Consider the following 26,377-nt stretch of genomic DNA (forward strand, 5'->3'; position numbering starts at 1 on the left):
AACCCCTCCCTGGCTCATGGGGTCTTGTTTTGCTTTTGAGCTTGACCATAATCTGGAGATGTGCTGAGCCATAGAACTTTCTGCAGTGACGGAAGTGTCCTAGGTCTGCATGGTCCAATATGGCAGCTGGGTGGCCGAGTGCAGCGGCTTATACCCGTAATCCCAGCACTTTGGGAGGCCGAGGCGGGTGGATCACCTGAGGTCAGTAGTTCAAAACCAGCCTGGCCAACATGGCGAGACCCTGTCTCTACTAAAAATACAAAAACTAGCCGGGCGTGGTGGCAGGTGCCTGCAATCCCAGCTATGCGGGAGGCTGAGGCAGGAGAATTGTTTGAACCTGGGAGGTGGAGGTGGCAGTGAGCTGAGATCTCACCACTGCACTCCAGCCTGGGTGACAGAGCGAGACTCGGTCTAAAAAAAAAAAAAAAACCAAAAAACAAAAAATAATATGGCAGCCACTGACCAGATGTGCTCTTGAGTGTGTAACATGTGGCTAGTGTCACTAGGGATCTACACAGTACATTTAATTTTAATTAATTTAAACTTAAAGTTTAATTGCCACACGTGCCTAGTGGCCACTGTATTGAAAGGCACAGTTTTAGACCTTTGCTGCTCTCACGCATGGCTGGACATTCTGACTTTTTAAGCCATTGCAGGCTACTTGAAAAGACTTTATTTTTTATGTTAATCTCTAAAATTCGTGTGGATTCTCATGAACAAAACAATTACAGTGTTTACGTTGGGTAACAGCCTTCCTCTGGAGGCGCACCTTGCTTGCTGGTACAGTCAAGTGACTTCATTGATGTGAACAGCACACTGGGCCAGGCCTGGGGCACCGCCAGCTGCTTCTCGGTATCAGGTTCACTGCGTACGCCTCCTTCCGATGTAACCTTGAGTCCTGGTGACCTGGAATCTAAATATTTAGCTGCTCGTTTGCCAACAGTGAAAGGACTAGAATTTTATTTTTATTAGCAGAGCAAATGGTGCACTTAAAAAACTGACAGTGATCTCTGCCTTCCTTCCCAATGAAGTAAATGCAGTGAGAACGTGTCCTCAGTCCTTGAGGCTTGTGCATTTGGAACGACGTCCTTTCCAGTGAGGATACAGGATCTTGGAAAGATGAGAAGGGCCCGTGAGGTGTTGCATTCTAGAAGCTTGCGGCTCACCATGTCCTGGGCCAATTAATCATTTTCATCATCTTCTATGGGGAAATCGGGGCTCCTGTCCCCTCTCTGTGAAGGTTCGCGGGGACAAAATTCTTTCCGTGCCTCCGTCAATCACAGCAAGCTCCTCTGGGCCAGCAGCTGCCTCGCGGGTGCCCGGGAAGGAGGGGCGTTGCTTTCTCTTTATACCCAGAAGTCTCTTTGCTTTTTAGTCTACTAAATTACCCACTTTCTAGTGGGTTATGCAGAGCCACTATTTATTTCCCTGTTAAATTCCAATCTGATGAAACAGTTCACAGGGTTGTATGTAACTATGAAAAGGGTCTAAAATTAAGTTGTCGTATTAGGTTGGCTTTTCAAAATGTGGCCTGGGACTGGGCTGAGGGATCCTAGAAGCCTCAGAACCTTCTCCTCCACCAATACCTGTTGGAGCATCACTTGCAAGTATATTTGGACACCAAGGCAGTTTATAACGTACTGTAATGTCAGTGTGCCACTTAGGAGTCTCCCTCGTTTTCACAATGATCCCACCAGATATGCATAATAAGTATCTCCTTGATAGGAAACTGAAGTGCTTGCAAGTGGTTTGCCTGAATTCACACTGTAATGAGAGGCAGAGCTGGCCCTTCATAAATGCTTTCTACTATGCCAAGCCACGAACGTAAATGTATTTAGGAAGTACCACTCTAAAGAACCTCTCAGCACAGGCTTGATAGGTGTTGCTTCATCTTGGACTTAGATGAAATCCAACTGCTGCATAACCAGCAGTTAGAACCACTGGTTGTGGTGAGGAGGTTATGCCAGGATGAAGCAGCCAGCAGGTTAACTGTGTGTCTGGGGATCTGCCCATCTCAAGGCAGTTGTCTGGAAGGATACCTTGACACTGAAGCCATTATTTGATGTTAAATGCCTTGTTCGTTCCAGGCTCATCAGAATTGTGACAATTGGAGTCTGGGTTAAGGAATGAACAAGTGATGAAAATTGCAATATAAGTGTCAAAATTTGGTAGTGGTAAGAAGCACATAGTGACTGAACGGTGGAAAAATTTCCATGGATTAAGCAATTCACTTTCATAATAGCCACTCAATCAGAGAAGGAACCTGCCTTTACAAATCAGAGGCAAACGCTATTTTGAGTTTTCAGATGCTGCAGTCTCTAGGAGGAAATGACTTGGGATATTTCCACCTAGGGAGGAAGGCTTTGTTCGGGTTTACATCATCTCACCGAGCTATATATCATTCTCCTGCCCCTTTCTGATTGACCGAGAATCTTTTGCAACTCTAGTGCCTGATGCAACATTCAATACACTGAGCTCTGGACACTGGATCTGTTTGGCCTTGGTTCTCTTTTGAGACATGACAGCCTTCTTATTCACAGCTTCCCCTGAGAGACTAGCTCCGGGACCTCCCTGGAGTTGTGGACCCTGTGGGAAGAGGTTGAATAAGTTCTGCATTCCCTCAGGACGGCCAGCCTATACTCTGAAGGTTTGCAAACAACTGTATTTTTTTTTTTTTTTTTTTGGAGACAGAGTCTCGCTCTGTTGCCCAGAGTGGAGTACAGTGGTGTGATCTCGGCTCACTGCAACCTCCGCCTCCCAGGTTCAAGCTATTCTTCTGCCTTAGCCTCCCAAGTAGCTGGGACTAGAGGCGCATGCCACCACGCCCAGTTAATTTTTGTATTTTTAGTAGAGATGGGGTTTCACCATATTGGCCAGGCTGGTCTCAAACTCCTGACCTTGTGATAGCCGGCCTTGGCCTCCCAAAGTGCTGGGATTACAGGTGTGAGCCACCGCACCCGGCCAAACAACTGTATTTCAATAAAAATTGGGGTAGGGGTTCAAATCTGGGAGGGGAATCTCCAAACCAATCCATGATTTTGGGGGTTGAAGATTTCCTGGATCTGGTTTGAGTCTCATAAAAGATCTCTGGCTTCATTCATATCAAGAAAAACCCAAAGGATTGAGCCAGGCAGGATGGATGTTATGAGAGCACAAGTTGAATGGCTGTTAAGAATGATGCATTCAGTGACACTTCCTCTCACCCCGCCCTTCCTCTGCTTTTGTGTCCAGGGGCAAATCCTCCAGTATCCCCCAAAGAATATCTGTAATGCAGAGAGCAAAGCAGAGGTGAATTTCACTGTGGAAAATTTTGATTGTGTCACTTTTCTTGGTAGAGAAGATGAGGCCTTGATGACACTTGTACAATCAGGGCTCAAACACTTGGGATATCATTATCTGGAGAAAACTGAGATTACGTAAGCAATGTTTCTTGTTCTCTGACACACGGAGGGACAGTGTCATAGTGCAAACATAAAATATCCTGTCCTCGTATTTTAGAGGAAAAATTGCCAGTTTTTTTTTTTTTGCATTTTACTATGTTTTTCTTAAAAAAATGTTGTATTGGCTGCTCCTGAATGACTACTGGGTAAATAACGAAATGAAGGCAGAAATAAAGATGCTCTTTGAAACCAATGAGAACAAAGACACACCATACCAGAATCTCTGGGACACATTTAAAGCAGTGTGTAGAGGGAAATTTATAGCACTAAATGCCCACAAGAGAAAGCAGGAAAGATCTAAAATCAACACCCTAACATCACAATTAAAAGAACTAGAGAAGGAAGAGCAAACAAATTGAAAAGCTAGCAGAAGGCAAGAAATAACTAAAATCAGAGCAGAACTGAAGGAGATAGACATACAAAAAACCCTTCAAAAAATCAATGAATCCGGGAGCTGTTTTTCAGAAAAGATCAACAAAATTGGTAGACTGCTAACAAGACTAATAAAGAGGAAAAGAGAGAAGAATCAAATAGATGCAATAAAAAATGATAAAGGGGATATCACCACCGATCCCACAGAAATACAAACTACCATCAGAGAATACTATAAACACCTCTATGCAAATAAACTAGAAAATCCAGAAGAAATGGATAAATTCCTTGACACATATACCCTCCCAAGATTAAACCAGGAATAAGTTGAATCTCTGAATAGACCAACAGGCTCTGAAATTGAGGCAATAATTAATAGCCTACCAAGTAAAAAAAGTCCAGGACCAGATGGATTCACAGCCAAATTCTACCGGAGGTACAAAGAGGAGCTGGTACCATTCCTTCTGAAACTATTCCAATCAATAGAAAAAGAGGGAATCCTCCCTAACTCATTTTATGAGGCCAACATCATCCTGATACCAAAGCCTGGCAGAGACACGACAAAAAAAGAGAATTTTATACCAGTATCCCTGATGAACATCGATGTGAAAATCCTCAATAAAATACTGGCAAACCGAATCCAGCAGCACATCAAAAAGCTTATCCACCACGATCAAGTGGGCTTTATCCCTGGGATGCAAGGCTGGTTCAACATACGCAAATCAATAAACATAATCCATCACATAAACAGAACCAACGACAAAAACCACATGATTATCTCAATAGATGCAAAAAAGGCCTTTGACAAAATTCAACAGCCTTTCATGCTAAAAACTCTCAATAAACTAGGTATTGATGGAACATCTCTCAAAATCATAAGAGCTATCTGTGACAAACCCACAGCCAATATCATACTGAATGGGCAAAAACTGGAAGCATTCCCTTTGAAAACTGGCACAAGACAGGGATGCCCTCTCTCACCACTCTTATTGAACATAGTGTTGGAAGTTCTGGCCAGGGCAATCAGGGAAGAGAAAGAAATAAAGGGTATTCAGTTAGGAAAAGAGGAAGTCAAACTGTCCCTGTTTGCAGATGACATGATTGTATATTTAGAAAACCCCATCATCTCAGCCCAAAATCTCCTTGAGCTGATAAGCAACTTCAGCAAAGTCTCAGGATACAAAATCGATGTGCAAAAATCACAAGCATTCCTATGCACCAATAACAGACAAACAGAGAGCCAAATCATGAGTGAACTCCCATTCACAATTGCTACAAAGAGAACAAAATACCTAGGAATCCAACTTACAAGGGATGTGAAGGACATCTTCAAGGAGAACTACAAACCACTGCTCAACGAAATAAAAGAGGACAAAAACAAATGGAAGAACATTCCATACTCATGGATAGGAAGAATCAATGTCATGAAAATTGGCCATACTGCCCAAGGTAATTTATAGATTCAATGCCATCGCCATCAAGCTACCAATGATTTTCTTCACAGAATTGGAAAAAACTCCTTTAAAGTTCATATGGAACCAAAAAGGAGCCCTCATTGCCAAGACAATCCTAAGCAAAAAGAACAAAGCTGGAGGCATCACGCTACCTGACTTCAAACTATACTACAAGGCTACAGTAACCAAAACAGCATGGTACTGGTACCAAAACAGATATATAGACCAATGGAACAGAAAAGAGGCCTCAGAAATAACACCACACATCTACAACCATCTGATCTTTGACAAACTTGACAAAAACAAGAAATGGGGAAACGATTCCCTATTTAATAAATGGTGCTGGGGAAACTGACTAGCCATATGTAGAAAGCTGAAACTGAATCCCTTCCTTACACCTTATATAAAAATTAATTCAAGATGGATTAAAGACTTAAATGTTAGACCTAAAACCATAAAAATCCTAGAAGAAAATCTAGGCAATACCATTCAGGACATAGGCATGGGCGAGGACTTCATGACTAAAACACCAAAAGCAATGGCAACTAAAGCCAAAATTGATAAATGGGATCTAATTAAACTAAAGAGCTTCTGCACAGCAAAAGAAACTACCATTAGAGTGAACAGGCAACCTACAGAATGGGAGAAAATTTTTGCATCTATCCATCTGACAAACGGCTAATATCCAGAATCTACAAAGAACTTAAACAAATCTACCAGAAAAAAACAAACAACGCCATCAAAAAGTGGACAAAGGATATGAACAGACACTTTTCAAAAGAAGACATCGATGCAGCCAACAGACACATGAAAAAATGCTCATCATCACTGGTCATCAGAGAAATGCAAATCAAAACCACAATGAGATACCATCTCACACCAGTTAGAATGGCAATCATTAAAATGTCAGGAAACAACAGATGCTAGAGAGGAAGTGGAGAAATAGGAACAATTTTACACTGTTGGTGAGAGTGTAAATTAGTTCAACCATTGTTGAACTGAAGATAGTGTGGCAATTCCTCAAGGATCTAGAACTAGAAATACCATTTGACCCAGTGATCCCATTACTGGGTATATACCCAAAGGATTATAAATCATGCTACTATAAAGACACATACACACGTATGTTTATTGTGGCACTATCCACAATAGCAAAGACTTGGAACCAACCCAAATGTCCATCAATGATAGACTGGATTAAGAAAATGTGGCACATATATACCATGGAATACTATGCAGCCATAAATAAGGATGAGTTCATGTCCTTTGCAGGGACATGGATGAAGCTGGAAACCATCATTCTCAGCAAACTATCACAAGGACAGAAAACCGAACACCACATGTTCTCACTCATAGGTGGGAATTGAACAATGAGAACACATGGACCCAGGGTGGGGAACATCACACACTGGGGCATGTCATGGGGTGGGGGGCTGGGGGAGGGATAGCATCGGGAGAAATACCTAATGTAGATGACAAGTTAATGGGTGCAGCAAACCAACGTGGCACATGTATACCTATGTAACAAACCTGCAAGTTGTGCACATGTACCCTAGAACTTAAAGTATAATTTTAAAAAATGCTGTGTTGGGTGGGGTGAATAATAAAATTATTGGGAAATAAGATCCATATAAACTGTATTATAGAAGTTATTTCACATAATTACTTTTATGTATACAACCATGGCCTTTTTCAGAAGTGGTCTGAGTGTTTTGCAATGATGGTTTAAAGAATGCATAATTTGTATAGCAGGAAGAAGAAAACTATAGGAATCTGACACCAGCTTGTTCCATAAGCTTAAGTGTGAAAAGGAACATAAAACTTCAAATCCTGCATATCCCAAATGCATGAGTATTGCACATAAAATGGCCGTGACTATGCACATGAGCCTCTGCATTAAAGTTCCCTGCAGAGGAACCCAGCTGCCCACTTGTTTAGCAATTCCATCTGGGAAGACTGCTACATGCTACTGTTGGACTTAAATTATATTTTCTTATCTGTCCTTGATCTTATTTCTGAGTGTAAAAATGTGAGAATTTATCTTAATGCTAAAAATATGTTGTTCTAGTCAAACTAGATTTAATTTTTGGATTAATCTCACTCCTTAAGTTTAATCAGCAGCAGGCATTATATTTAGTCTTTGACTAACAGGAAAAGATCCAGGCAATGTGTTCTTGGTGCTGCCAATATTGTGAGATAGTCTCTTTCACCTTCAGACTCTAAGTGAAATATTTTATTGTATGATTTTATATTCCTTAATAGAGAGCATATCTCTCTCCCAGGGATACATCTACATCTATAAACATCAATCACTGATGTTTTTAAGGTGTCCTTTGAACATTAAATAACCACAGTGTGAACATCCTAGATTAAAAAAGAAATCTCAACAAGAACTTGATTGATATCACGTATTCAGGATCTATCTCAGGATCCATGCCATTGATAGGAAAGAAGGAGTCTCTCCTCTAGAGTATATTTCAGGCATAAAATATTAAATAGGAATTCATAAAACGCATATTACTCATCTTAAATCAATTCACCATGCTAACGATCAGTGTTGAATACAGCTTGTGGTATTGAGCTCTTACATAGGGTAAGTAAAATTAGATAAGATCTTAAACATGAAATATGATCATAGAGCTCAGCAATTCAGAGCACCTTCTCTGGGGTCAGACTGCCTAGAATGGAATCTCTACCACACACTGGCTGTGAACTCTTAGGTAAAGTTTTGTAACTTCTCTAAGGCCCAGTTTTCTCATCTGTAAAGTGGGGCAAAGATGGATAGATACATAGATAAATAGATAGATAGATAGATAGATAGATAGACAAGGAGAGGAGATAGATATATACATTTATGAGAATTAAATAAACTAATATGTATAAAGTGCTTTGCATAGTGCCTGGAATGTTGCAAGCACTGAAATAATGGTAACTGCTTAATTATTATTATCATGATACTATTATTAATCATATTATTATCATCATATTGTTATATCATTTTTAAGCAAAAATATTTTATCATCATATTGCTATATCAATCTAGGCAAAAAATTTAAACAATTGCCAATTATTAAATGATACAGTTATTACCATATTTTACTCTCCTCCTTCATCAGAAATAAAAACTAGGCCCAACCTTGCATCAAGTTAGACCATATGCCACAGAGATGATGCTGTGCTTGAGAAGGCCCAGTGCCTCCAACTCTTATAGAGTTGCAGCGTTTCTTATCTGGATGGTGTCTCATAGACCATCTGTGTCAGGACCTTTACCTACAGGAAAGAAGAGTGAGGCCCAACCATAGTGAGGCGTGAAGACTGCAGAGCTGGGAGCCACAGGGATGGTGTCCCCAGGAAGGGAGTTCCCAGCCCTGGGCTCCTTCCTACCCCTGGCTCTCCCTGCCCTGACCTTTGGGAATCTGCAACATCTCCTTTTTGAGTTGGCTTTTTCCTACATCACACACACACACATGCGTGCACACACACACACACACCACCACCACCACCACCACCACCAGCAGCCCCAGGAGACTGTCTCCCAGAATTCTTCATACCTGTTTGGAAGATGACCTGCTAGAAAACCGGGATCTCTCAAAACTTGTCTCTTGCCCCCAAAACTGATCGCGTTTCTTCTCATTTGGGTCTCTTCTATATTCCTGTCGTCTCAGACAAGCCTGAAGAACAACAACAACAAAATGTTTGTCTTAGGACCATGGCAAGCTTGTGTAACTTTATGCTTAACTCCAATGGTGAGGAGCATGAAATAAATGATATGCATCTCCAGGTGTTCATCAAATACCTCTCACCAAGTATAAAGACCAGGTATCACTCTTCCCTTTGCTTAAAACGCTAGGTCAGATGTAATAGCCATTGCTTTAATAAATTCAAACAATAAACATACTGAGAGGCATTTTGTCAAGAATGTACCCAACTGTTGCCTTCTCAAGGAGGGCAGCACCTGTTACACCTTGTGAATTTCTCTTTCTGGTCATTCTCTTCACGGCCCCTCCCTCTTCCTAACTTCACTATACGGTGACCCTGGAGATGACACTCTAGTTGCGGGATGAGAATTGTTAACGTCAGAGCACGTGCTGTTTCCTGCACTTGGAATCTCCTCTGTTAGAAGCTCTCTTGGCAAAACCAGCTGATCTACTAAAGAGCCTGCTGCTGTGGCCTTCTCTTTAGTTTCCTCTGCCTTCTCTTCTCCAGGCCAAATTAATTGTCAGAGTTGCAATGTATATTAATTTAAGCTTGAATTATAGATATTTTTTTCCTATTGTAGGTAGTTGTTTGTGGTTTTGAGCCTGTTTCTCCTGCTGATCATTGAGAACCCTGATAGTAAGGACAACTTCTTATCTTTGAATCCCCCAGCATCCAGCATTTAATTTTAGCTGAATTGCAGCCGGCCAGGTGCCCAGTGGCTCATGCCTGTAATCCCAGCACTTTGGGAGGCCGAGGCGGGTTGATCACTTGAGGCCAGGAGTTCAAGACCAGCCTGGCCAACATAGTGAAACCCTGTTTCTACTAAAAATATAAAAATTAGTTGTGGTGGCACATGCCTGTAATCCCAGCTACACAGGAGGCTGAGGCACGAGAATTGCTTAAACCTGGGAGGCAGAGGTTGCAGTGAGCCAAGATAGTGCCACTGCATTCCAGCCTGGGTGACAGAGCAAGATTCTGTCTCAAAAAATTAATAATAATAATTTTAGTTGAATCGCATTTTTGCTTTGGAGGAAAATATCAATCCCTAAGTGCAAAATAAGAAAAATAAAATTACCAATGAAAATAATTCCCCATGTTTCTTAACAAAATTAAAATAAAATCTGGTACCAAAATATTTCTCCTGCAGTACTAGGACTGAACAAACCCGACGATGTCATGTACTATGGGAAGTTTCAACTGATTTTAAATACCTCAAAATAGTAAAACAGTTTTTTTCCCCCCAAGATGGAGTCTCGCTCTGTCACCCAGGCTGCAGTGCAGTGGCACGATCTTGGCTCACTGCAACCTCCACCCCCCGGTTCAAGCGATTCTCCTGCCTCAGCCTCCCAAGTAGCCGGGGTTACAGGAGCGTGCCACCATGCCCGGCCAATTTTTGTATTTTCAGTAGAGACAGGGTTTTGCCATGTTGGCCAGGCTGGTCTTGAACTCCTGACCTCAGGTGATCGGCCTGCTTCAGCCTCCCAAAGTGCTGAGATTACAGGCATGAGCCACCGCACCCGGCCCAGTAAAACTTTTTTGGAATGTTTCTATACTTGCAGATCCAGTAGCCCAATTCAACTTTGCCTTGCCAGGGCCAAATTATCCACTGTCATAGAAAATGAATTTGAAGTAAAGACCAACAATATTGTTTCTAAAGTAGGCCTGACAACTGCCCTTCCTGGCTGGGTTGAGAAAGGAAAGATTTCTTCAGCACGTTTCACGCCCTCTGTTAGAAAAGGCATCTCCTTCCGTGATGCAGTAGGACTTACCAGAATTTCACGCCATGAGTAAGCCTAACATTATGCTGTAAGGTTAAGAATAGAAATGACCCGATACTAACAAAACATTTACTCCTTGGAATTGGGACAGTTATTCACACCGTGCTTTATGTCTGAATTGCAGGTGACACCCTAGCCTCCGGGCTCATCACAGCAGCCAAGTGGTCACCTGCAGGAAGCAGAATCCTAGATTCTGGGGAGAAAGATGCAGCTTCACTCCAACTTGCTTGGGAAGGGACAACGTCCTGTCCCACAGTTAATCTTCTTTTCAAAAACTATGTCACATAGATAGTAAGTCGTCATAATAAACACTGGACGCTGTTTGGTTTAATAATTTAAGCAAGAAAAACCAAAGAACACTAGGCAGTAACCATAATAAATAAGTTAAACAAAACAAACAAAAAACACCCAATCATAGAGAAACCCAGGTAATCCCTAAAGGGAGTTGGCTGGAGAGTGTAACGAAGTTCAGCTAAACGTGTGCCTTTGTTGTTCCAATCCTTTTACAAGGACTTCAAATGGGAGCTTGTGTTTGGAAAGAGCACTGGCGTGGAGTGTTGTTTCCGAAAGGGGCAGATGTCTGTGCCATCCTGACCTACTGGTATTAAAGGCAAAAGAAGAAAATGCTGATGGGCTGAAAGTGGAGGAGGCAGTGTTAGCAAATGCACCAGGACCAAGGCAGATTTTGTGGGATGAACAGAATTCTTGTGGGCTGAGTGTTTTTTGAAAATTCTCTCCAAGAATGCATACGACTTAAATATTTCTTTACCAAAAGGGGAGGAAGAATAGATTGGTTTGCAAAGTTGAAAAAAAAATTTTTTCCCTCTAGTTCCTTGTTCCTCTTCTTACAGAGGAGCAGAACAAACCAGTGGCAAGGCAGGTACTTAAACTCTTATCTTGACAGAGCCAAGCAATCTTTCTGTGTAAATCAAACATTAATCCTCTCAAAGTTATAGCTTTGCTGAGAAGGAACACAGGGGCAGAGCAAATATCCAGACTTACAGTCGTAGAAGCAGAAAGAACCTTTGCCTTATTCCCTGCAAGGGCTGGTTTTCTTTGTATTTGTAATTGTAAATGATTTTTTGTCAGCTGTTGATGTTGTTTTGTGCGGGGTGGGCGGGGGGAGCCTAAGGTGACTGGGCAGGGGAGGACGGAATCCATGGGTCAGGAGAGGAATGGATTTGTAATTCATAACCACCAGCGGCTTCCCTTATCCTGGACTTTAAGAACATTCTCCCCTTTCAATTGCACGTGTCAGGATTCGGATGGCTATAAATAAGTCTCTGATCATGTGGCAAAACTGGCCGAGGGCAGTCTTGAAATTGAAGGCTTTGGGTAACTTTTTATTTCTTCCTTCTGGGGAGATCAGGGCTTTTTCCTTCCCTCCTCTATTGGTGTTGACCCCCACCCTCCTAGTGCATCCCCCTGACTACAGCATACGTAGTTGGGCTGCCTTCTGTACAGAAGGTACCACTGTGGGGGCAAAATGCAGAATGTGCATCAATGTCTGTGGGGATGACGTGGGTTTTGTGACTCACTGTAACTCAATCCTGGTAAACATGACAATCCCCAGCTCTGCCACTTTCTAACATAGTGACCTTGGGCGAGCTGAATAATGCCATTGATTCTTGCTTTCCTCATCTGTAAGAGGAGGTTGCAGATTGTTGATATGTTAACATCAATGAGGCATACAGTTGGTGATATGTTAATAATGGCTGGCCCTTGGGGAGTGTTCAATCAAAGGTGCCTACCACCACCATCACCATCACCACCACCACCATGACTACCATTTCCATCATCACCACCACCACCACCACCATCATCACCACCACCATCATCACCACCACCTCCATCACCATCACCACCACCACCACGACTACCATTTCCATCATCACCACCACCACCACCACCACCATCACCACCACCTCCATCACCATCACCACCACCACCACGACTACCATTTCCATCACCATCTCCATCACCACCACCACCATCATCTCCATCACCACCACCACCTCCATCTCCATCACCACCACCACCATCATCACCACCACCATCATCACCACCACCTCCATCACCATCACCACCACCAGCACGACTACCATTTCCATCATCACCACCACCACCACCACCACCATCACCACCACCTCCATCACCATCACCACCACCACCTCCATCACCATCACCACCACCACCATCACCATCACCACCACCACCACGACTACCATTTCCATCACCATCTCCATCACCACCACCACCACCACCTCCATCTCCACCACCACCTCCACCACCTCCATCATCACCACCACCTCCATCTCCACCACCACCACCTCCATCACCACCACCTCCATCACCATCACCACCACCATCTCCATCACCACCACCACCACCATCTCCATCACCACCACCATCATCACCACCACCACCTCCATGACTACCATTTCCATCACCATCTCCATCACCACCACCACCACCTCCATCTCCACCACCACCACCATCATCACCACCACCTCCATCACCATCACCACCAACACCATGACTACCATTTCCATCATCACCACCACTACCACCATCATCACCACCACCATCATCACCATCACCACCACCACCACCTCCATCACCACCACCTCCATCACCATCACCACCACCACCACGACTACCATTTCCATCATCACCACCACCACCGCCACCATCATCACCACCACCTCCATCACCACCACCACCACCTCCATCTCCACCACCACCACCACCTCCATCATCACCACCACCTCCATCACCATCACCACCACCATCTCCATCTCCACCACCACCACCACCACCTCCATCATCACCACCACCTCCATCACCACCACCACCACTACCTCCATCATCACCACCACCTCCATCACCATCACCACCACCACCTCCATCATCACCACCACCTCCACCACCACCACCACCTCCATCACCACCACCACCACCACCTCCATCACCACCACCACCTCCATCACCATCACCACCACCTCCACCAACACCACCACCACCACCTCCATCATCACCACCACCTCCATCTCCACCACCTCCATCACCACCACCACCTCCATCTCCACCACCACCACCACCTCCATCATCACCACCACCTCCATCACCACCACCACCACCACCTCCATCACCACCACAACCATCACCACCCACCACCACCGCCTCCATCAACCACCACCGCCTCCATCACCACCACCACAACCATCACCACCACAACCATCAACCACCACCACCACCTCCCTCACCACCACCACCACAATCATCACCACCACTACCTCCATCACCACCACCATCACCTCCATCACTACCACCACAACCATCACCACCATCACCTCCATCACTACCACCACCACCTCCATCACTACCACTACAACCATCACCACCACCACCTTCATCAACCACCACCACCACCACCTCCATCACCACCACCACCTCGATCACCACCACAACCATCACCACCCACCACCACCACCTCCATCAACTACCACCACAACCATCACCACCACCACAACCATCACCACCACCTCCACCACCACCACCACCACCTCCATCACCACCACCTCCATCACCTCCATCACCACCACAACCATCACCACCACAACCATTACCACCACCAGCACCACCACCACCTCCATCACCACCACAACCATCAACACCACCTCCATCACCTCCATCACCACCACCACAACCATCACCACCACCACAACTGTCACCACCACCTCCACCGCCACCACCACCTCCATCACCACCACAACCATCACCACCCACCACCACCACCTCCATGAACTACCACCACAACCATCACCACCACCACAACCATCACCACCACCACCACCACCTCCATCACCACCACCACCTCCATCATTACCACCACCACCACTACCTCCATCACCACCACCACCTCCATTACCACCACCACCACCACTACTTCCATCACCACCACCACAACCATCACCACCACCACCTTCATCAACCACCACCTCCATCACCACCACCACCATCACCACCACCCACCACCACCTCCATCAACCACCACCACCACCTCCATCACCAGCACCACCACCACCTCCACCACCATCACCACCACCACCTCCACTGCCACCACCACCTCCATCACCACAACCATCACCACCGCCATCACCTCCATCAACCACCACCACCTCCATCACCACCACCACAACCATTACCACCACCACCATCACCTCCATCACCACCACCACCTCCATCAACCACGACCACCATCACCACCAGCACCTCCATCACAACCACCACAACCATCACCACCACCTCCATCAACCACCACCAACACCTCCATCACCACCACCACCTCCATCACTAGCACCACAACCACCTCCATCACCACCACCACGTCCATCAACCACCACCACCACATCCATCAACCACCACCTCCATCATCACCACCACCACCACCTCTATCAACCACAACCACCACTACATCCACCAACCAACACCACCACCTCCATCACCACCACCACCACCTCCATCATCGCCACCACCACCACCATCACTACCACCTCCGTCACATCTCCATAACCACCACCACCTCCACCACCACCACCACCACAACCATCGCCACCACCACCACCTCCATCAACCACCACCACCACCTCCATCACCACCACCAAAACAATCACCACCACCACCTCCATCACCACCACCACCACAAACATCACCATCACCACAACCATCACCACCACCACCACCACCACCTCCACCATCACCACCACCACAAACATCACCACCATCACCACAACCACCACCACCACCACCACCTCCACCACCACCACCACATCACCACCAAACCCCCACCACCCATCTCACCTCCCCACCATTACCACTGCCACCTCCACCACCACTGCCACTTCCATCACCATCAGCAGCTGTCACAGCCTTTTAATTGCTGTTCTCAATCCCATTTCCTGGTTTGCTTCTATAACTATTTCTAAAGTCAGCCTTTGCCAAAGCATATGACTCTGATGCTGGTCGCAGAAGAAGAGAGAATCTTTCTGTCTAGTCCTGAGGTTCATCCTTGTTTTTCTGCCCTGTAAGTAGAGGTCTGTTTCCTAAACCCCAGCCAGCCAACTGAGCAGCTCCTGCTCTCAGTCATTCAGGGTCACAATGAAGCCGCTTCTCTTCGACATTACAGCTCTCTGAGTCCACAGTTGTGCTCAAAGTTCCTTTTGTTTTTTTCATTATCAATCTGATCCCTCCAGTCATTATGTGACTTCAGAAGCCATGTGCCCCAGGAACACGTCCCAGCCGCATAATTCCGGTATAAAGCCATCAGAACCACGACCCGACTTTACATCTCCAGCCAGAATGGCATCTGTTCCTCTATCTCAGGACGAACTTTGAGAAGTGGGAGTTGCCACTTCCTTCAGTTGCTTCCTTTTTGTTGTTGTTCTTGTGATCTGACTTGCATACCCCAGAGTTTGGTGTTTTAATTGTCCTCGGTGACATTATTAAAGTTCATTAATTTTAAGAGGTCAAGAAATCAAAGGCATAAAAACAGTTTGAGATGGTATTCCCCTCCAGCTAGTTTTTTTTTCCTGTTTTGGCTGTGAAGAGTAGAGCAACACATACCTCAAAGGCGAGCCAGGAGGAGAATCCCTCACCTACGTCCCTAAGGGAAGAAAAGTTGATTTATCCCCATTCCGGCTCCCTGAGTGGACAACTCCAAGCCCTCACCACCCGCTATAAAGTCACCTATCGTGTCCTTGAACACATGTATATTGAGATATTTAGTTGATTTGCACTTGAAAGAATCAAGATGAATAAGTGACATGAAATGAAACCAATTTGAACACATTTAACAGATTATAGAAAATCACTCTGAAATGCCAAGTGTAATCTTTGCCTTCAGCTTTCCAGTGGACATTAATGGCTAAATTCTGCCTCCAGTTACATAAACACATTTGATCAAAAAAAAAAAAAAAAAAAAAAAAAAGCTAGGCAGCATGAAAATCCTTGAAGCAATAGAGCCAAATTCTGAGATGGCATGTAATTATATACTAGTTACCAGATTCTGAAATAGCATGCAATATGCCAAATAGATGTTTATTTCCTCTTGTTTTCTCAAAAGGGTCCCACCCAACCACTGAAAGGAGTAGTATCAAAATAACTCAGGGTGAGGTTAGCCCTCCTCTCTTGCTGCTAGCACACAGACCTGGAAAGGCACTGAGAATTTGGTGCGTACCAACACTTAGCATATTTTAGGCTGTAGCAGGAATGGTTTACGCAAGAGGTTTCTAAAGCCTTCAATTGGAGCCAGTTCATTAAAGGTGAGTCGAGTACAGGAAGGGACACGTGCCAAATGCATATGATTTGGGATTCGTGTCTAGTTATTACGTCTTACACTATTTGTATGCCCTGAAATGGGGAATCCCTGGTCACACTGGACCTGGAGTGAAAGCTGGGATTTCCATAGGAAGTAACTGGCCAAACTCATTGATGATCCAGAGTGCCAATACCCACCCACCACAAAGTTAACCATAGCAAATTATCTAAATACACATGGGCTGTCTATGAGCTGAGTTACTGAGGGGTCACTAACATCATGCAACCTCCGCCTCCTGAGTTCAAGCTATTCTCCTGTCTCACCCTCCCGAGTAGCTGGATTAGGGGTGAGCACCACCACACCCGGCTAATTTCTGTATTTTTAGTAGAGACATTTAGCCAGGCTGATCTCAAACTCCAGGCCTCAAATGATCTACCCGCCTCTGCCTCCCAAAGTGCTGGGATTACAGGCATGAGCCACTGCGCCCGGCCTACATCATGCAATTGATTCTTAAACCACTACTTTAAATTCTTTCTGGAACAAGGCAAGGGGTAGATTAATAATATAACAAAAAAAATTTGCTGCTCCCTGCAAAGTAGTTACTGTGGGTTGCCATTTACTTACTTCAATGATATTTAGAACATCTTAAAGACAACCAAATTTATTTTTTGCAGACCTTGTGGTAAGTGGTTTTGAAAATGCTCAATGAGAGTGGATTTGACTTTTAGGAATAGTCACAAGTCAGCTGGCTCTAAGTCTGACAAGCTTAGTTGGTAGCCAAGTTAGGCAACACAGGCTTTCACGAATGTCAAGGCAATTGGTTCAACATTGAAGAGGGAGACTCAGCCCCTGCCCTTAAGAAGTCGTGGTCCAGGTTGAGAGGATGTCACACAAAAGGCAACGTGCAGCCGGGTGCGGTGGCTCACGCCTGTAATCCCAGCACTTTGAGAGGCCAAGGTGGGTGGATCACTTGAGCCCAGGAGTTCGATACCAGCCTGGCCAACATGGTGAGACCCCCGTGTCTCTATAAAAATACAAAAAATTTAGCTGGGTGTGGTAGCACATGCTTGTGGTTCCAGCTACTCAGGAGGCTGAGGTGGGAGGATAACTTGAGGCTGGGAGGTTGAGGCTGCAGTCAGTTGTGATTGTACCACTGCACCCCGACCTGGGCAACCACTGCACCCCCACCTGGACAACAGAGCAAGACCATGTCTCAAAAAAAAGAGAGAGAAAAAAAGACAATTTGCAATGCAGTTTCATAAGCTCTGTGCAGGAAGCATGAAAAGAGTGCTGCAGTACTAGAGTGGTGGAAATATTCTAAAGTTATGATAGTTATGACTGCAAACTTGGTAAATTTACTAAAAGTCTTTAAATTGTACACTTAAAACAGGTTGAATTTTATGATACATAATTTTTTTTTTTTTTTGACACCGAGTTTCACTCTTGTTGCCCAGGCTGGAGTGCAGTGGCACTATCTCGGCTCACTGTAACCTCTGCCTCCCGGGTTCAAGCGATTCTCCTACCTCAGCCTCCTGAGTAGCTAGGATTATAGGCACCTGACACCACGCCCAGCTAATTGTATTTTTAGTAGAGATGGGGTTTCACCATGTTGGCCAGGCTGGTCTCGAACTCCTGACCTTGTGATCTGCCTGCCTTGGCCTCCCAAAGTGCTGGGATTACAGGCGTGAGCCATCGCACCTGGCCAGTAAAGTTGTTTTTAAAAACGGCTACTATGTGTATGAGCACAGAGATTCCCTTTAGTTCTGAATTAAAACTATGATCCTCACCACCTTTGCCCAGGGGAGCAAGGTGAAGAAGGGGGAAGAAGACGTTGGCAAAGTGGTGAAGTGTAGGTTGGTTTTGCTTAGGTTCTGAGTCTTGGGCCTGCCTTTAAGTGAGGGAAAGCACAGAGGAGTATCCTATATTCCAATGGTATCGCCACATTTACATTTTAGATAGGTTTCAAGGAAACGGTCTGACAGATGGCAGGACTGGAGGCTAGAAGGCCAGTTATAAGGATATTATAATGGTCTTGGACAGAAATTAGGGAAGTTGGAACCATGGGGTGGCAACAGGGTAATAAGGAAGGCACAAGTGTGTGAGTTCTTAGGTACACTTGGCAGGACTTGATAACTGGTGGGATGGGGATGAGGAGGGAGAGGAAGAGACAGGGAAGGCTTAGACCATAGGAGGGGCAGCAGGGGGATGGACATGGGGGTACAACCATGGACACATTTGATTTCAGATGTCTGTGTGACATCCAGGTAGACACAGGCAACTGGGAAATACACATATGACTCTGATGCTCTGGGGAGACCCAGGATTACAAGTCTTAGTATAAAGTGTGGTTGAACCATAGCAGAGGATGAGATGAGTCACAGTGACCTTGTGAACTAGAAAAAAATTGGGCTGAGAACGGAACCCTAGGGAAATTAACATTCGAGATCCAGGGAGATGAAGAGTACATAGAAAAGAAAATGGAGAAAAATGTGAGAGAAACAGGAAGAAAATCAAGACAGTGTGATGTCAGAGAGCCAGAGGAGGCTGGGCGTGGAGGCTCATGCCTATAATCCCAGCACTTTGGGAGGCTGAGACAGGAGGATCACCTGAGGCCAGGAGTTCGAGACCAGCCTGGGAAACATTAAAAAAAAAAAAAAAAGAAAGAAAGCCAAAGAGTCATGTTCGAGAAGAAAGGAGTAATAACGTCAAAGGTAGTTAAGACTGCAGAAAATAAAGACTGAGAAGGAGCCCGGTGAATTTGGTTACTGACATTAGCAGAAGAGTTTCAGGGGAGGGGAGAGGAGGGGAGGGGAGGGAGGGGAGGGGAGGGGAGGGGAGGGCAGGTGATGGTCGGGCTGAAGCAGGCCAGGGAATCCATGGGAGGGCAGGAAGCAGAGACAGAAATGGAGCTGGCTGTTTGGGGACATCTGGGATGAGGCAGGAAGAAGCCAGCGCTGCAGCTAGAGAAGGACACGATGTCTACAGAAAGCTTTGCTCTTTTGTTCTTAAGATGGGAGAGACTTAAGCACGTTCGTTGGACTGAACCAACAAGAAAGGAAATGTCAAAGCTACCAATGAGAGGCCTGTGGATGGCAGGGGCTGGAGAGCAGAGGGCCTCAAATCAGGATCTCAGGCTGCGTACCAGCAGGAAGAGGGTCACTTCATCCTCCAAGATGTGAGGACTAGATGGTGTGTAGCCTGGAGCGAATGGGAGGAGGCTGAGTGGGTTCTCACCTGCCGGCCTTGGGGTCTTCATTTTGTTTCATGTGAGTGTGTGAAACCGGGCAGGGGGTTCTTTGTTGAAACTATGGAGGTTGGAGGTTTGAAAAGAGTGAAAAGGTTTAAAATCGTGATGATAACAGAGGGAGCTGATGGACAAGTAAATGTGTTGACGTGAGTCATCCTTCATTCTTTTCTTTCCCTCACTCCGCCTCTCCATCTATCAGCAAGATGTCTATTCTGCTTCTATTTCCTGGGCCGGGCCACTTCTCACCACCTCCACTCCTACCACCCCGGGCCAAGTCACCAGAATCTCTCTCCGAATTTCTATCATAGTTTCCTTACAAGTTTTCCTGCTTCTTCTCTTGCCCCTTCTAGTCCTTTCCCCAAACCGCAGCCAGAGCGACCCTTAATACAACATAAATCAGATCATACTATTCCCCCACTTAAACCATCCAATAATTCTCACAGTGATAAGAATAAAATTGGGCCAGGCACGGTGGCTTATGCATGTGATCCCAGCACTTTGGGAGGCCGAGGCGGGCGGATCACCTGAGGTCGGGAGTTTGAGACCAGCCTGACCAACATGGAGAAACCCCGTCTCTACTAAAAATACAAAATTAGCCAGGTGTGTTGGCACATGCCTGAATCCCAGCTACTTGGGATGTGGAAGCAGGAGAATCGCTTGAACCCGGGAGGCAGAGGTTGCGGTGAGCCGAGATCGTGCCACTGCACTCCAGCCTGGGCAACAAAAGCAAAACTCTGTCTCAAAAAAAAAAAAAAAAAAAGAAAAGAAAAAGAATAAAACCTAAATGCCAAGCTATGTTCTGTGAGACCCAGTGTGACACTTCGGCACTTTCCCTGGGTTCATGTGTTCCAGTCCCTTTGGCTACCTTTGGTTTCATCCAGGCTGGTTCCTGCCTCAGGGCCTTTGCACTGGCTTTCCTTCCAATTGGGAAGCTCTGGTGGGATCTTTCCCATAATTCACCTCAACGGTCAAGTGTCACTTCCTCAAAGAGACCTCCCCTGCTTCTAACGGAGCACCGCCTCCAACCCCTTAACCTGTTTTATTTTCCTCATTGTATTTATCAGTAACTGAAACTCCCTTACACATTTCTACTTGTGTAAGTCCTTTCCCCCCTTAATCCTAGAATAAGAACTCCAGGAGAACAGAGGCTTTGTTCAGCACATAGTAGGCACCAAATAGATATTGGCTGAATGAATGAATGAAAAGCCAGTGTTAAAAGCCCAATGGAGATTAGAAAATAAAACGGCAATGGCTCAAAGCCACACAGTTGTGTGATTTTCTTCAACACGGACCATAAAACTATAAGACTGATTTTTTCCTATGTGCCTGTTCTGGAGACAATTTCAAACAGGAGCTGGGTGGCAGAGGCATCTTTGTGAAAAGCAGTTAGACTCCCAGGGCGACCAGTGTGGATGTTTACGTTCTTATTTATTTTGCAGAAATGCCCTCGATTTTCTAGTCTTCTTATACGTGGGTTGGCACGTTGTGGGAGGAAATTGCTGACTCTGTTTCCAGCCCCAAAGCTAAGCTGTATTATACAGGTGAAATCAGGTTACTGAGATAGGTCTGGTTTCCTTGGTGACCTGGGAGCTTTAGTTATATTTGAAATTGCTAAGAAGGGGAAAAACCTGATAACAGCAGTTCTGTGTTTTCCTCAGGGAAAGAGCGCTTTTCAATCCTCAGCCCAGGCTGAGGACATGCCTTCCTGATTGGCGAGGGCTGAGGTCCCACCTCCGGTGGGATGACTGACACTTTCTACCTGCTCCCAGGATCCCACAACCTAGTCTGGCAAGTTTGTCCTATGCCAGCTCCGGGTGACTGCAACCTCAGGATTCCTCAGGCTCCCTGTGTGTTTTGGTTTTGCATGTAAACACTGTAACTAGGGGGACCAGCAGTTAGCTCATTGTAAAATGTGCAAACCACCTTTCTTCTGGTGGGGATGACAACAGAAGGGCGTGTTATTTTACGAATGGTAGGGCGACCCAGTTAACTCTTTCATGTTTTCTTTCCTTCTCAGTTGGTTTGTCAAATTTAAGCCCTTGGTGGACGAGGGCTCCAGGCCGAACACTGAGGGAAGTACTTTTACAGTGTTTATTTCATTTCATTTTCATGATAATACTAGAAGTGGATAAGACCATTATCCTTGTTTTTTTGTTTGTTTTTGAGACGGAAGAGTCTCGCTGTGTTGCCCAGGCTAAAGTGCAGTGGCACAATCTCTGCTTACTGCAACCTCTGCCTCCCAGGTTCAAGCGATTCTCCTGCCTCAGCCTCCTGAGTAGCTGGGACTACGGTGCCACCATGCCTGGCTAATTTTTTGTATTTTTGGTAGAGACACGGTTTCACTATGTTAGCCAGGATGGTCTCGCTCTCCTGACCTCAAGATCCGCCCGCCTCGGCCTCCCAAAGTGCTGGGATTACAGGCGTGAGCCACCGTGCCCAGCTATCCCCGTTTTTTTTTTACAGACGAGGAAACAGAGAGGTGAAGTGGCTTTCGCTAGTTACATACCTAATCGGTGGGTTTGGGATTTTAGAAAACTTTTACTGCTTATCATACGTTGATGCTGCATTCTGAATTCTCTCTAAATACTGGAAGAGAAGGCAGAAGACCATTCTTGCTTTCTGTAGTTACCTGATACTCAGAGTCCACCTTATGCTGCATGTCCCGCAGATACTGAACATCGCTGAAGAACTTCTGCCTGTCCTTTGCGTCACGCAACATGATTCCTAATCCCTGACCTGCACAGAAAAGATAAACAAATGTGCTGTGATAGAGTTCTTTGTCGTGATGCCGTATTTGGATTTATTTTCATCTAATGGCTTTTATTTGTGTATTCATCTAATTTCCCTTATTTGAAAGGCACAGATGCTCCTTTCAAGCTGAAGGGACTTCTTGTGTTGCTGTTAATGCCCTTACAGTCCTCCTGTTCCAGGCATAAATAATGCAGCCACCTTCATCAGGCACTTCAGTGATCCTGTCCTGGTTACTCAGAGGGAGTTAGATTGACAGACACCTGATTCGGTTCTAGAGCATGACAAAAAGGAAAACCTGAGAGCCTAGCTAAATAGCAGTGACCAAGGTTACAGGCCCCTGGTTACTTAAATTCATTTATGCAACAATGATTGCACCCTTATTCCCATCCACGCACTGTGCTGGGCACTGGAGTATAGCAAGCAGCAAAGCAGACACGACCCTCACCTTTGCTTTTTTTTTTTTTTCTTCTTTTTTTTTGAGACGGAGTTTTGTGTTTATTGCTCAGGCTGGAGTGCAATTGCCAGTCTCAGCTCACTGCAACCTCTGCCTCCCGGGTTCAAGCGATTCTCTTGCCTCAGCCTCCCTAGTAGCTGGGATTACAGGCACCTGCCACCATGCCTGGCTAATTTTTGTATTTTTAGTAGAGACAGGGTTTCATCATGTCGGCCGGGCTGGTCTCGAGTTCCTGACCTCAGGTGATTCACTCACCTCAGCCTCCCGAAGTGCTGGCATTACAGATGTGAGCCACCGCGCCTGGCCTGTGTTGCTTATAATCCAGGGTGCGAGACTGACTTTGAGCAAGTGAATCCTAACTATGATAGGCCCTTTGGAGCAGAACTATGGGGCTCTTTGAGAATGTTATTACGGGAGGGCATAACCTGGTCTGGAGGGGTCAGGCAAGGTTTTCCTTAGGCAATGACACTGGGTTTGAGAGTGAGCTAGCTGAGAAGTGGGACAGAGAGGACAGCAGGTGCAGAGGCTTCAGGCATGAAGGGGCAGGTGCAGATGAGGCAGACAGGAGGGGAGCAGTGCAGCTGGAGCAGAGATGAGGAAGGAACAGCCCCGGAAGGGCTGCAGGGGAGGCAGGGGCCAGCTCCCATGGGGCCTTGAAGGTCAGGATTCAAAGAGTCATAGGAAACTACTGAAAGGTTCCAATCTGGGGAGTAAATGATTAAATTTGTGTTTTTATTTATTTGTTAATTCTTTTTCTTAGAGACAGGATCTTGCTCTGCCATCCAGGCTGGAGTGTAGTGGTTTGATTGTAACTCACTGGGTACAGTGGCTCATGCCTCCCGAGGTGAATCACTTGAGCCCAGGAGTTTGAGACCGGCCTTGGCAATATAGCAAGACCTTTTCTATTTAAAAAAATTGAAAATTAGCCAGGTATTGTGATGCATGCCTATAGTCCTACCTACTCAGGAGGCTGAGGTGGGAGGATTGCTTGAGCCCAGGAGTTAGAAGCTGCAATGAGCCATGGTCATGCCACTGCACTCTAACCTGGGCAACAGAGCAAGACCCTGTCTGTATATATATAAAAAAAAATTGTATTTTAAAAAGATCCCTCCAGTTGCAGTATGAGAATGGATGGGGTGGGGGTGATGGTGGTAGAGTAAAAAACAGAAGTGGGAAGACCATTGGGAATATTTCATAGTAATCTAGATGTGATAAGATGGCAACCAGCATTGGGTAGCAACAGTGAAGAGAAAAAGGAGGAGGAGGAGGAGGACAATGGGGAGGGAGAGGGGATCATAGCTACCCTTTTTTTTTTTTTTTTGAGATGGAGTCCTGCTCTGTTGCCCAGGCTGGAGTGGAGTGGGGCTATCTCAGCTCACCACAACCTCCGCCTCCCAGGTTCCAGCAATTCTGCTTCAGCCTCCCAAGTAGCTGGGATTACAGGCACGTGCCACCACACCTGGCTAATTTTTTATTAGTAGAGACGGGGTTTTACCATATTGGCCAGACTGATCTTGAGCTCCTGACCTCAGGTGATCTGCCCACCTTGGCCTCCCAAAGTGCTGGGATTACAGGCATAAGCCACTGCGCCGGGCCCACAGTTACTCTTTACCGACCCTCTGGAAGGGATAGGCCTTGTTCTAAGCAGTTACATCAATTAATTCATTCAATCTTCTCAACAACGCGGTGAGGCCAGCACTAGATCTCTATTTTGCAGGTGAAGAAACTGAGGGCCGAAGGGATGAAGTAGCTTGCCTAAAGTTACAGAGCTAGTGAGTGGAAGAGTTGGGATATGAACCCAGAGAGTCCCACTCCAGTGCACACACTGTTAACCAAGGGATTAAAGAGACGCTCAGGACAGAAAGTCATCAGGGCTTGCGATTATATGAATGGACCAGGGGTGGAAGTCTCAGGGATGCCTAGGTTACTGGCTTGAGCAGCCAGTGGGTTGGTGCCAGCATTCCCTTCAGAAAACACAGGAGGAGCTGCTTTGTGAGGAGACAGCATGGCGTCGGAAGTGTCTGGGGTGCGGCAAATGGAGATGTCAAGTGCGCTGTCAGACGCGGGGCTCTGCAGCTCACCGGAGAGGTACAGATTTGGGCATTGCTGGGATTCTGTGATAACTGAAGTTGAAGGAAGAATGGAAACGAAAAGAGAAAGAGGACACAGGACAAAACCTCGTGAAGAACACGAATATTTAGAGAACAAGCCGCTGAAGAGAAACGCAAAAAAAAAAAAAAAGAAAAAGCCAGAAAGGCAGGAAGAAACCAGGTGGGTGCCATTTCAGAGATGCCCAGAAGAGAGGGTTTCAAAAAGAAGGCTATTAATAACCTTGGTGAGAGCATTCAGTGGAGTGACGGGGCTGGGAGGGCTGCAGAAGGTTGCGTAAATGGGAGGCAAAGGCGTGGAGATCATGCTTTCAAGAAGTTTGGCTTTGACTGGCATGGCCCAAATTTATGGCCAAGATATCTAAGCTCACAAAGGGATAAAATAGCACTGTTAATAACGACCCCTCATCTATGGGGTCATCAAAGCCCCTACACTATTCCTGCTTGTTTTCTACTGAAGCTCTTTCATTTATTTCTACACACACACATATACACATTTTTTACAACTGCTGTGTGACAAGGGCTGCTAGGCTCTGGGGATACATCAGGATGGGACAGGCGACATCTCTACCTTCAGGTGTATACGTTCTGCAGCATTCCCTCCCTTCTCCTGTTTATTCAGTTGTGTAGATATTGGCAGAGTCAGGCTGCCCCTGACTCATGGTGACCCAGCGTCTGGTCTGGTAGTTATGAAATCTCACACGGTTTATCATCTGGCCTTGAACAATGGGGAAAACTTGTGCTTGTCTCTTGGG

At 45.7% G+C, this 26,377-nt stretch overlaps 2 protein-coding genes and 1 long non-coding RNA gene across 13 annotated transcripts in view; 2 read left to right on the top strand and 1 right to left on the bottom strand.

Moving 5' to 3' along the window:
- Window positions 1-11,064, top strand: part of LOC129017929 (uncharacterized) — an 84,534-nt gene extending 73,470 nt beyond the window's left edge. Inside the window, exon 5 of the long non-coding RNA XR_008495164.1 lies at window positions 10,868-11,064. This is a non-coding gene — a long non-coding RNA (uncharacterized LOC129017929). The remainder of the gene's footprint in view (window positions 1-10,867) is intronic.
- The window catches only part of MARCHF10 (membrane associated ring-CH-type finger 10), a 107,951-nt gene that overhangs the window by 78,210 nt on the left and 3,364 nt on the right, over window positions 1-26,377 (bottom strand). For all 11 annotated transcript variants that reach the window (XM_054458922.2, XM_054458921.2, XM_054458920.2 and 8 more), the window contains 2 exons: window positions 22,939-23,045; window positions 8,818-8,937 (listed from right to left, as the gene is read on the bottom strand). In XM_054458922.2, coding sequence (XP_054314897.2) covers window positions 8,818-8,937; window positions 22,939-23,028 — 210 coding nt within the window. In that variant the 5' untranslated portion in view covers window positions 23,029-23,045. The remainder of the gene's footprint in view (window positions 1-8,817; window positions 8,938-22,938; window positions 23,046-26,377) is intronic.
- On the top strand, window positions 12,587-17,839 carry LOC134738698 (basic proline-rich protein-like; the record flags this gene model as incomplete). The annotated part of the gene is given in 5 exon segments (XM_063656033.1): window positions 12,587-13,901; window positions 14,280-14,516; window positions 14,567-14,714; window positions 15,235-15,303; window positions 17,791-17,839. Coding segments are annotated over 5 exon segments (1,818 nt in total), but the record flags the coding sequence as incomplete, so codon positions are not given.

Source organism: Pongo pygmaeus, chromosome 19 (assembly GCF_028885625.2).
Source record: "Pongo pygmaeus isolate AG05252 chromosome 19, NHGRI_mPonPyg2-v2.0_pri, whole genome shotgun sequence".
NCBI classification, from domain to species: domain Eukaryota; kingdom Metazoa; phylum Chordata; class Mammalia; order Primates; family Hominidae; genus Pongo; species Pongo pygmaeus.